The sequence below is a fragment of the Procambarus clarkii genome, chromosome 75, assembly GCF_040958095.1.
Source record: "Procambarus clarkii isolate CNS0578487 chromosome 75, FALCON_Pclarkii_2.0, whole genome shotgun sequence".
NCBI classification, from domain to species: Eukaryota; Metazoa; Arthropoda; class Malacostraca; order Decapoda; family Cambaridae; genus Procambarus; species Procambarus clarkii.
The window spans coordinates 23,577,906-23,591,150 of NC_091224.1; the positions used below are offsets into that span (position 1 = coordinate 23,577,906).

Consider the following 13,245-nt stretch of genomic DNA (forward strand, 5'->3'; position numbering starts at 1 on the left):
AAGGCAGTGTCTGGGATGCTCCTGGACGCAGGTTCGAATCCTTGTCACGGCCCTTGTGGATTTGTTCATTACCAGAGGTGGTTCCAATTATGTAAACACTTTACTCAAGTTTTTTTTTCAATAAAACAAAACAGTGAGGTTGGTAAAAATAAAGAAAAGGAAATAACAATGCCTTCACGAGGTACAAAATAGACACCAGCCTGAGGTGATACATCCAATAGATAAGTGAACAGCCTAACTCATTCAGGTATTTTATTAATTCTTGCAATGCAAGAATATATCGAACAATGGCATGTTTTTGGGAGTATCGTAATTGCTAATAAGATTAGAAATTACAACTACCTATTTAAATAGTTTATAATATATTTTCAATATAATTTACATGTTAGTACTAGGCTAATCAAATATTACTTATGATCTATAATTCATATATGGGGGATGGAACCTTTTGACGATTGTTTAAAGTGTAATGTGCTTTTTAACAAGGAAAATGATAAGTTGTATTTTTATATGTTCAAGAATTGCACACATAACACATGTTGTGTACTGTGAGATTGAGTTTGAAGGCATACGGTCGAAATTTGACGCGGCTCCTAGTACAAAATCGTATTTTGCAGTTTGTATCGAGGGTTTCACCTCCCTTGATTGCATGTATTGCAGTTATGATTAATGCCCCTTGTTTTAATTATATATATATATATATATATATATATATATATATATATATATATATATTATATATATATATATATAATATATATATATATATATATATATATATATATATATATAATATATATATTATATATATATATATAATATATATATATATATATATATATATATATATATATATATATATATATATAATATATATATATATATAATATATATATACGTATATATTGTCAGACCACGGAGGAAAAATGAAACAGGAATTTCCTTAAGTACTTTCGTATATTAATACATCTTCAGAAGGAGCTCTTCACTCCTTCTGAAGATGTATTAATATACGAAAGTACTTAAGGAAATTCCTGTTTCAATTTTCCTCCGTGGTCTGACATTGTCATATATTATATATATATATATATATATATATATATATATATATATATATATATATATATAAGTAATTAAACTAGATCATATTACAGTGAGGTGCTGCTCGTATTCACTGCCACACAGGACAGTGAAAAAAGACTATAAATGTATATATACAAAAGAATGGGGGTAGTAGGAGAAGAAAATATTAAAGTATTCAGTGAGAATCCACAAGTTCTTTTCTGAATACTCTTTATTTTCCTTCTCAGAGGCTATGGGTCCCTACTATTGAACCAGAGGTGGTACCTCACAATTTATACCTCACTCGCAGTCGTCTGTTTGTTGTTTAAGATTCGCTACCTGGAACGAAACGTTCCAAGCAGCACGGGCTATGGTGAGCCCGCAGTCGTCGTTCAGGGCATACGAACAAGGCACTCTGACCGGTGGCCCACTTCTTCCATGCACAGGGCACACGCTCTGTGGTACACTGCATGACGACACAGAAACTTGCTCATAAGACTCACTGAATCACTAGGAGGGGAAGTCAAGTTCTCGAGGATGTCCACGACAGGGATCGTGGTTGGTATTGTATCCTGTAGAGTGGATGTGAGTCCCACGGTAGAAGGTCCCACGGTAGAAGGTAGATTCGCAGGATTTTTTAGGATGTACCCAGAGGACGCCCTGGTCTGGGAAGTCAGCAGTGCTGGATGGACCTCGGTACTGAATCTGAAGGAAGAAGGGCTTTGTTTGCTTACATGTGTTGTGGAACGAGTCGGGTATGAAGACTTGGAGGAGCTGGGAGGCGTGGGTGAGTACTGGAATGAGTAGGAAGTGGAATCTTGAGAGGATACTGCAGAAGGAATATCTGGGTCTGAGAACGAACTAGGAGAACTTGCACTCCAAGATTTGGGTGCTGAGTATTTCGGAGGATCTGGCAGATAAAATGACTGGAAATTTGGAGAGCGTGAATCCGGAGGTGTGATTGCTGGAATAATGATGTGGCTTGGAGCAGCCCTCGGTGGCTTCTGAGGAATGCTCCTCTCTCCAGGTGATGGTATCGGTTGGCCTCTCATTTCCAGACCGAAGCCAAAAGTTGGATTTTTATTTGCATTTTCCATCTGTTTTTTGTCGGGTATGATTGTCAGGCGTTCCTGGAGTGAAGTCGCAAACGGTTTCGAAGTGTTTTCAGCCTCGGTGACAGGCGTGTCTTCATTCTTCCCTTCTACAATTGAAGGATTTATTGAAGAAAGTTCAGTAGTGTCAGAAAATGATTGTGTACGGATATGGGCGTTTTCTGAAGAGATTCCCGGAGGTGTGACTGAGATATAAGCTGCAGAAGGCGTCACATTAACTCTTACCTCTGAGGTGAGATCAGTGCCGCCCTGAGGAACCCCTCGAAGTCCCCAGCTCTTTCCTGTCTGTGCCTGGCGTTGTGGCCCATTGCTCGTTTTGTCTACCTGAAGATGAAGATTCTCCTCTCTGGCCACTGAGGTGGAGGCCTTGGCTCTGTGCTTGCTACTTCTGATCCAAGGTCTGGATGATCCCAGGTTGGTCTTGGTGACAGAGCCAGGGCCCTCACTCCGGGTAGTAATGCTGAATGCCACAGTTGGTACAACATGCGATTGGGAGAGAGTTTCCTGTGATCCAACATCGTCTAGGTCGAGGGAGGGCAAGAATGAGCTTCGAGTGTCACCATCGAGCCAAGTTGATCCTTGATTCTGGAGATATATCCTCCCAGGTCCTTCTTGTGGGGAACTGTTACTTGGATCCGTCACGGAACTCCAGGTGGACAGATCGTGCGACGTTATCCAGGTAGCAGGTTGTTCGACAGGTGTGGTCACCTCGTAGCGATGTAGCGACTGGTCAACAGTTACTGTTGATATGTCAACTGCTCCCTGGAAGCCATCACGTGGAACGTGGTCAGCGGGTACTCGGTCCTTCTGTGTAGGACTTCCAGCAGCCTTTGATCTGTGACGTCTGTTTTTCCAGGTGCTGATTCTGGAAAAGATCTCTAGTAGCGCGTTATCTTTGAGGTTGTTGTCTGCTTTGCTAATGTCTCTAGAACTCTTAGAGTTTCTGTCAGCTTCATCAGGAGTCACATCTTCGACTGCCGCCAGTCCATCCGAAGGTGTCGTGGTGTTCAGATTTGCTAATAGTTTCTGCAGAAAGTGATCAAGTCTGGCCAGTGTCACAGGGTTCAGTACTTCCATGGGCAGTGTAGTGCTGTTGTCCTGGTCACTCTTCTTCCCATCTGTATATGAGGAAATGTCTTCTTCTGGCCCTCCTTGACTGTAATCACTGGAGATCATTGTATTCTTGTCCCTCGTTGCGCCTTCTTCAGTTGTTACAATTTGTACGTCACGATGGTTAGTAGAGGAATGACTGTCACCAGCACTGTTGCGTTTCTTATAGGATGATCCCAGCTGCTGGGGGTTCCCGTGAGAGCTCTTCAGGGAGTTCCACTCTCGCCTGGCCAGCTTCAGCAGGGTGTTGAAGGTCTGCGCGTCCAGAGCGTCGTTCTCATCGTAATCGAAGTCGTCGTTGTTAGGGACGTCAGATTGGTAGGGAGACTGGTTTGTTGGACGACGGCTCTCCTGGGGAGGCTCTGGGAACCTGTGGTATATCTGGAATGAACCAGAAGAGGAGTGGAAGTTGTTGAGAGAAACATTCTCCTCTTGAGTGGCATCATTGCCTGAGGCGGTCTGGTGTCTTATCACTCTCAAGGGAACACTGTACTCAAACACATTCTGCGCTAGAGTGCTGCTCTTTGTCGACTTCTGGCTAGTATAGCGCTCCGAGGGTGTGTGGGTAGTGACCAGGGCCTGGACGGGAAGTTGTGTATTCCTTGTATAGGTCTGAATTATGTGGTTTCTTGGGGTCGTGTAGTCATCAGATGAGACCTGCCAGAGGCTTGGTTGTCTCCTCACGTGTTTCGGGAGAGCTGTAGTGAGGTATATCTCTGGACGGTCATCTTTTGAATGATCGTTGCCAGAATCGTGATCATATTTGTAATTGTCATGTTTTTGCTGGTTCTGTACCCAAGTGGAAGTTTCGTATATTTCAGTGGGTCTTGTTAGGCTGCTATCGGATGTCAAATGATTGTTGCTTTTGGGTTTCAGAGTACTGGGCTTCAGATATGTTGATGAATATTCTATTGCAGGGAGAACTTCAACATTCGTTTCTTCTTGTTTTTCTGGTCTAGATATCCTTTTCCAAAATGAAAATGTGATAGGTGGTTTATCATATTCTTGCTGGTCTGAATGTGTCGTCCCAATGTGTTGAGAGTGATGAATATTTGAATACAAATTTACGCTCGGAGCCTCTGTCGTGTAGTGGGTGTGACTAGCTGACCCGAGGGGAAGTATTGCCTTGTCCCAAGCAGCCAGGGAGAACAGGTCGTGGGAGTTCTGCGCACCTGAGTTACTTGTTGCGATTGGCGCAAAGTGTGGAGTGAAATCTTTGATGCCTGGTACGGTAGCTTCTGCTTCGTCGCCAGGGGCACCGGACCCTGATGTGCTTGTACTGGAAAAGAAACCCGATGTCGAAGAGACACCACTGCTAAGGTCAGACTCGGAGAAAGGTGTAGTTGCTGCCACAGCAGGTCTCCCAAGACGGTCGGGGCTTAGAAGATCGGACGGTGGTGGCAAGAAGTAACTGGAACTGGCTGAGGACTGAGTCGTCTGCATGTTCCAGACAGATATGTTTAGGCGGGGGTTTGTGTCCATAGGTAATTTCGAAGAACTCGCCTCTAATTGCAACTGACTTGTCGAATCATCGTCGTCGAGTGTAGCGAACTGGGTCATTAGTCTGTCTTTTGAAAGCTTAGGCAGTGTCGGGTGTTTGATGCCATCGAGGTGGATTGAGGAAAGGTTTAGAGACGAGGGAACTGGACGGATTGCCAAAGGTTCTTCAGATCCATCACCCATCACAAAACCTTCTGTTTCTTCCTCGTTTTTATTTCTCGATGTTTTACTCTTGGTTTCTTGGGTATTCTTGGTCGACAGTGGTTTGTTGACGTTGATGAAGGCGTACCCGGCATAGGCCCCCAGAACCATGGCAGCTGAGAGAGCAATCTGGGAAAGTGGGTCGATTTGGCGCCCAATGCCATGCTCTAAGGTTCCAAATTGCCTTAGCTTTAGGTTATCGGCTCCAATATCAGTCATGGCGTTGCCACCTGTAGGGATATCACTCATTCCACTCACAGTTGTTTTGATATCAGTCGTTCTATTGCCTCCTGCTCTGATATCACTTGCTCTATGGTCTCCTGCTCTGATATCACTTGCTCTATGGTCTCCTGCTCTGATATCACTTGCTCTATGGTCTCTTGCTCTGATATCACTTGCTCTATGGTCTCCTGCTCTGATATCACTTGCTCTATGGTCTCCTGCTCTAATATCACTCCCTCTATGGTCTCCTGCTCTAATATCTCTCCCTCTATGGTCTCCTGCTCTAATATCACTTAGAGAAATATTATTTGCTCTCCAATGTCTGTCTCTGTTAATACTGGTGTGAATGTCATCATTCATTACATGTTCCTCTGGGTGAAAACCACTCGCTCCTGAGCTGACTGCTTGGCTGTGGTTCCCTCTGTCTAAGAAGACGGAAGTCTCTCCGTGAGCACGTCTTAAGGCTGCGAGCGATCTTCTCGACCTATTCATCCCGTCTCCGCCACCTTGGTCGTCCTTTAAGATGGTAGGTTCGGGTAGCAGCAAGTCTCGGATTCTGTGGAAGACCGTTTCAAGTTCCCTTTCCTGGGGCCCTGGCAGGAGGTCAACGCCGTCAGCGGGCGACCCAGTGCCGTCCTTCATCGCAGAAAATATCAGGAATAGGACCGTCAGCGCGGATACAAACATGGCGAGATGGCCAAGAGGCCCTATGAGCATGTCTAGGGATAGCCACGGGGTCCTGCTCACCGGAGCAGATTTCGGCGTTTGTGGACTTGTTTGGGTTAAATGTTTGGGCTGCTCAAGGGGGTGTTGGTGCCTTTCTTGATTTATGACAACCCTGTTGCCATAATTGCCACGGGCGTTGTTGTTGTTGTTGTGGTGGTGTTCGTTATAGTCTTGCATGTTGTTGTGGTCGCTAATTGCGTAGTTGGTGTCGATGCGTTCATAAATATCATAGTTGATGTTGCTGTGATCATTGATGCCGTGGTTGATGCTGTCGTTAATATCATAGTTGATATTGCTGTGATCATTGATGCCATGGTTGATGCTGTCGTTAATATCATAGTTGATATTGCTGTGATCATTGATGCCGTGGTTGATGCTGTCGTGAATATCATAGTTGATATTGCTGTGATCATTGATGCCATGGTTGATGTTGCTGGTGGTGTTGTGGCCGAGATTGATGCTGGTGATGATGTGCTTGTCAAATGTCCTTCTAGTGAACTCGGTGGAGGTCGTACTTGAGTATCCCTCGTCCTCCCAGCGATGATTGGCAGCATATTCCGGGTCGTACCAGATGTCTGGGTGGAGGTCATGCCATCTCTGATCGCCTCTTTTACCGGGGAGCCCTCGAAGCCTTTCTGGCTTGCTACGACCCCATTTCAGGTCAGTTTGAACATCCTTAGGTCGTTTTACTCCATCATTTATGCCCCATGGTCGTCTTAGAACCCCATCCATTTCCTGAAGTTGTCCTGAGTCACCATTAGCGCTTAAAGAACGACCTGGGAGGTCATCGTGAACACCCAGAGGTCGTTCTAGGTCACTACCGTTGCTATGAGGTAGTCCCTGGCTACCACGAAGGTCATGAGGTCGTCTTGGTATTCCAAAGATTTCGTGAGGACGTTGAAGGTCACCACGGACGTCCTGATCTTGCCCCAGGCGATCCAGTGCATCTTGAGGTCGTCCCAGGTCACCAAAGGCAACCAGGGGTGGTTGCAAGTGACCACCCGCCTGAGTTGGGTGGCGGTGGAGGTGCCCGCGGGAGTAGAGGTCACCTGTGTGGGTCTGAGACCAGGTGGAGATCGCCGTGTCGCGCAGGCGTGACTCCAGGTCCGCAGTAGTGACTGGACACCAGACCACCGCTACCACCACCACCACTAAGGTCAGCGGACCGTCTCTCCTCCGCCAGCGGCACAGCATCATGCCTGTAGGGAAAGACATGTAGTCAGTGACTCCCAGAAGGTGAATAGGGACATCTGGTTATACAGTAAAAATGTAATTGTTGATATACAATTATGGGAACATTTATGATAGAAAACGTAACTTATACGTTAGCAATGATAGAAAATGTGTTTTTGTGTATCTATGGGTAACACTGTTAAATGTAATTTCTGCTGTTTTTATGGTGTTTGGGACAGGAAGACTACTTAATTAATTACCAAGGTCCTTCTTGGCCATCTACTGACCTTCCTCGGTATGCAACACAGCAATTGCCTAACCTCCAGGTACCTACATACTGCTAGGTGAAAAGAGGCATCAGGTGAAAGGAAACGTGCCTCGTAGTACAGTTGGCTTCGTTCTCGAGTCATATCCGGGGATCCCGAGTTCGGATTCCGAACAGGCCAAGCACACCTTCACGTAGCGACCACCTGGGGGCGCTCTCAGCGTCGAGGAAGCTATCTTGAGATGATTTCGGGGCTTTTTTTTTTTTTTAGTGTCCCCGCGGCCCGGTCCTCCATCCCCAGGAAGCAGCCCGTGACAGCTGACTAACACCCAGGTACCTATTTTACTGCTAGGTAACAGGGGCATAGGGTGAAAGAAACTCTGCCCAATGTTTCTCGCCGACACCTGGCATCGAACCCAGGACCACAGGATCATAAGTCCAGCGTGCTGTCCGCTCGGCCGACCGGCTCCCAGGAAGAGGCCAGTGGACGCCTGAGCTCTTGAACTGGAACACCCAGACAGTGTTAAGGTATGAGGGGTGGGGAGGAGGTTCAGGGAGGGCAGGAGTTCCCAGGAAAGGAAACAGATTCCCACGGTTGGAGGCAGGTTCTCACGGCTGAAGGGGTGGGCTGGGGGCGAGGGTGTGGCCCGCCGCCCACGGTGTGTGACCGGCCGCCCACGGTGTGGCCCGCCGCCCACGGAGTCCAGGATGTCGTGTCTCCAGGTACAACCTCTCGCCTTCAAGATACACACCCAGTGTAGCGGTGACTGGCAGCAGGCGAACTGGGGTAACGGGTGAGAGGGAACGGGAGATGGAGGGAGGGAGAGAGGGAACTAGAAAGGGAGGGAGGGAGAGAGGGAACTAGAGAGGGAGGGAGGGAGAGAGGGAACTAGAGATGGAGGGAGGAAGAGAACGAGATATGGGGGAGGGTTAGGAAAGCAAGGAAGCATTTAAATATAAATACTTAATTAGATATATAAATATATAGTTTTTCTCCATGCAAACTGTGCATAGCATCATTGATGACGAATGTCCTCACGTCACTGCTCTACACGAAAGGTCTAATATACGGAATATACATCGTTCTTATCGATGTTTACGGATGACTTGGTCAGGTTGGTCTGACATGTGGATGCCACACTTGCCCCCCCAGGTGAACAATGACACTTTGAGGTCGTTCCAGGTCACACACACACACACACACACACACACACACACACACACACACACACACACACACACACACACACACACACACACACACACACACACACACACACACACACTTGGTGTGTGTAGCGAGTAACAAGTGAGGAAGAGGCGCGGTGAGGTAATGGTGCTGTGACACGCACTTACGAGGCACTAAGTGCATGCTTGGAGGTCTCGCACTGGTTGGCACAGTGTCTCAGGCACCGTGTCTTAACTATGCCGTTATGAGTGGCTCCGCCTGCCTTGTCTGGTGACATATATACATAAATACTTTATGCATCTCTCTCTCTCTCTCTCTCTCTCTCTCTCTCTCTCTCTCTCTCTCTCTCTCTCTCTCTCTCTCTCTCTCTCTCTCTCTCTCTCTCTCTCTCTCTCTCTCATTGTCTCTACGCTACAAGTCTTCCCTAATTACCACCATGCCCGAAGTCAAGTTTGCTTTTCAAGAGTTCACAATAACTGTCCCTCCTCGCCTCAGTAATCACTCACTCGCCAGAATCTCTGCCTGTTCTCTTGGAGAACAGTAGAATAGAGCCTTGGGAGCCGGTCGGCCGAGCGGACAGCACGCTGAACTTGTGATCCTGTGGTTCCGGGTTCGATCCCGGACGCCGGCGACAAACAATGGGCAGAGTTTCTTTCACCCTATGCCCCTGTTACCTAGCAGTAAATAGGTACCTGGGTGTTAGTCAACTGTCACGGGCTGCTTCCTGGGGGTGGAGGCCTGGCCGAGGATCGGGCCGCGGGGACACAAAAAAGCCCCGAAATCATCTCAAGATAACCTCAAGAAGCTTTGCAAAACGTTCAGGAGGCGAGAGAGTCTTGGGCCCCGATCCTATCAGCCTCTGGAGGGTTATTATGGCCACCACAAGTGTTTACTGACCAACCAGCGAGTATCCTTTAGTCCTGGACATTGTCCGGGACTTATCTTATCTTGAGGTTATCTTGAGATGATTTCGGGGCTTTAGTGTCCCCGCGGCCCGGTCCTCGACCAGGCCTCCACCCCCAGGAAGCAACCCGCGACAGCTGACTAACTCCCAGGTACCTATTTACTGCTAGGTAACACAAAAGGATACTCGGTGTATACACTACTTCATTTCCTTCCTTCGTGGTGCACCGGAGGCACTCCTTCAACACCTGTAGAGTACTCCCACAACACGTGAGGTACTCCCACAACACGTGAGGTACTCCCACAACACGTGAGGTACTCCCACAACACGTGAGGTACTCCCACAACACGTGAGGTACTCCCACAACACGTGAGGTACTCCCACAACACGTGAGGTACTCCCACAACACGTGAGGTACTCCCACAACACGTGAGGTACTCCCACAACACTTGTGACACATGTACGCCCTCACGGGGACGCCCTCCAACGCTCCCCGTGGCGAAGTGGTAACACACTCGCCTGCCGTTTCGCAAGCGCTTTGTCCTGGGTTCGTATCCTGGCCGGGGGAGGATTTACTGGGCGCCAATCCTTAACTGTAGCCTCTGTTTACACAACAGTAAAATGGGTACCTGGTTGTTAAACGGTTTGGCAGGTCGTATTCCAGGGAAAATTAGGATTTAAGGACTTGCCCGAAACGCTATGTGCGTGCTAGTGGCTGTTCAAGAATGTAAAAACTCTTGTATATATAATACATACATCAATAAAATAAATAATTGTGGCACTCAGAATAACTGTGACATTCCCATAACACGTAAGGCACTTCAACATTAAATAAGGCACTCGTACAACACCTGAGGCACTCATGCAACACCTGAGGCACTCACGCAACACCTGAGGCACTCACGCAACACCTGAGACACTCACACAACACCTGAGGCGACGCTGGTGAAGGTGGGGGAGAGGGTGATGCTGGAGGTGCTTCTCCTGCCAGCGTCCCGACTGACACTGACGCATTGTGGGAGCCCTGGAGCCGCCCTCAGCCTTCCCTCCCTCTCTCCGTCTCCATCTACCTGCTCTCCTCACTCTCTCGTGTCCATCTACCTGCTCTCCTCACTCCCTCGTGTCCATCTACCTGCTCTCCTCACTCTCTCGTGTCCATCTACCTGCTCTCCTCACTCCCTCGTGTCCATCTACCTGCTCTCCTCACTCCCTCGTGTCCATCTAGCTGCTCTCCTCACTCTCTCGTGTCCATCTACCTGCTCTCCTCACTCCCTCGTGTCCATCTAGCTGCTCTCCTCACTCCCTCGTGTCCATCTACCTGCTCTCCTCACTCCCTCGTGTCCATCTAGCTGTTCTGCTTCACCATCTCCATCTAGCTTCCTAGCCTCCCTCTTCATATAAGCTCTCTGTCACCTCTATGTAACCAGGCGTTCCCATCCATCTAGCCTTCCCCCTCATCTAGTGTTCTTCTCCGTCTAACCTTTTCCCCAATCTAACATTCTCCTCCTAGCCTTTACCTCATCCAACATCTATAATTTGTCAATTCCTCCTTATCCCAACCTTCCTTCTACTATCCCACTCTCTATCCCACCCTACTTAGACAGAATACTTAGGAGCTACAAGAATTTTGCCCCAAGAGTGTAACACTTATATGCTGTGCTTTCTATTTTAACCTGCAATGTTAAATGGGATTCTTGTATTGCGATTTTGTGCATTTGTACTCACTGAATTTGTGCGCCCCTTGAGGGACTTGAAGTAGAGGAGGGGTAGAAATAGCCTAAGCTATTCTTATCCCTTTGAGATGTATTTTTTTCTTGTCTCAGTAAACATACTTGAAGCCACCCTACTAACCCTCTAACCAACTAAGACCTCAATGTCTCCCACGCTAACGAGCGTCCGAGCGACCCGAGCGGTAATCAACGAGGGAATTGCCTCCACTTACCCTCTCTTTACTCTTTATTAATGGTCATCACTGTAGGGGATGGCACCTGATGGGTTCAGGAAATGTATCCCAAAAGTCATTTAGCTAAGCAGGTTAGGTAAACTTGCCGTCTAAATGATTTGGGCGAGGTTTACAAGTGCGGTGATGGCGAGGGGTTTACCTGATGGGATCGGATGAAACTGTTCCGTGGGGGAGTAGGGTGGGTGTTTCTCATGGAAGATTGCTGTAAACACGGTGAGGACCTAAGCTGTAGGAAACTGGCGAAGGCCTCTTTTTGGCAACTGTTAATAGAGAATATGGCTGTGCAGTAGTGCTAAACTTGGCAAGAATGTGTACTGAACTTGGCAAGAAGATACGCTGAACTTGGTAAGAATGTGCACTGAACTTGGCAAGAATGTGCACTGAACTTGGCAAGAATGTGCACTGAACATGGATAGATGTGCACTGAACTAGCCAAAAATGTGCACTGAGCTAGGCAAGAATGCCTCAAGAAGCATAATAAATCAGTTAGTTGGGTAAGGGAAGGCTCCTTCATAATTTTAAAAATAGGCCTTCAGTTATTGAGTTTCATTAGATTTATTGCTAGGGAATAAATGTCTATGAAACTGTATTTAGTGTATATGAGTAAAGTAGTCTTATTAACATCTAATTGCCAGAAAATTATTAAACACTGATTAAAAATATGACATCAGTCTGATTACAATTTGTACTGACCTAGTTGTGCTTGCTGGGGTTGAGCTTTGCTCATTGGTTTCGCCTCTGTACAGTCAGTCAGGTTCCTGAGCCTATTGAGCTCTCTTATCTATATATATATATATGAGCTAAGATATATCATATCTTTATTTGAAACTGTGTATGGAGTCTGCCTCAACCACATCACTTCTTAATGCATCCCATTTACTAACTACTCTGACACTTGAGAAAATTCTAACTAGTGTCACTATTGCTCATCTGGGCACTAGGTTTCTACCTGTGTTTCCCTTTGTTCGTGTTCCACCCGTACTAAATAGTCTGTCTTTATTTATTTATTTATTTATTTATATATATACAAGAAGGTACATTGGGATTGTGATGATAGCATAGTAATTACATTCTTGTAAAGCCACTAGTACCTTTATCTACCCTGTCCTACTTTTATCTACTCCTGTATCTACCCTGTCAATTCCTATGAGATTTTTGTAGTCAGCAATCATGTGTCTCCCCTAATTATTCTGTTAATTGACATATGTTAATTACGTTAAATTGTTGTTTTTTTTTAAATATAAATTATGGCAAAATTTGTTACTTTTGTAAAAAAAATCGAAGATTTTGAGAGGTCTCTTGAGACTGGAGGAACCGAAGCTGTGGCTTGTTATCTGATGCCTAGAACCGGCTCCGGTTGTGGCGAAATACCTGATGATTCGAACTCCATGGTTTTGTCGGGGACAGGCAGCCTTTGTGTATATATATATATGTATGCATATCGAGGTCCCTTCAAGATGCAACCCCATTACATTTAACTAATTCCTGGGTACCTATTTACTGCTAGGTGAACTTACCGGTTATTCATGCCCGTGATACCTCTTGGGTGGCTTAATCTTCATCAATCAATCAATCAATCAATGCTAGGTGAACAGTTGTATAGGTGAAAGAAAACGTGCCCAACAGTTTGTGTTCCGACCGGGATTCGAACCCGAGATTCCCTAAGGAATTGGGATGATCAAGAGGTACTAATTTTAATATTAATGTTTGCTTAACTGATATGGAGCTTCCATAGGCTACTGTGAAAGGTAAAGAAGAAATATATAGAAAATGTATAAAAACATTAGAGTATAGCATATATATGTTTTAAAGAAAATG

At 46.3% G+C, this 13,245-nt stretch overlaps 1 protein-coding gene across 1 annotated transcript; it reads right to left on the minus strand.

Annotated features, from left to right (window-relative positions):
* Nucleotides 1-1,325: 1,325 nt before the first annotated feature.
* LOC138357056 (uncharacterized) lies at nt 1,326-7,127 on the minus strand. Its single transcript, XM_069313597.1, has one exon. The coding sequence runs from the start codon at nt 7,125-7,127 to the stop codon at nt 1,455-1,457; it is 5,673 nt and encodes a 1,890-aa protein (XP_069169698.1). The 3' UTR covers nt 1,326-1,454.
* Between the last annotated feature and the right edge of the window lie 6,118 nt (nt 7,128-13,245).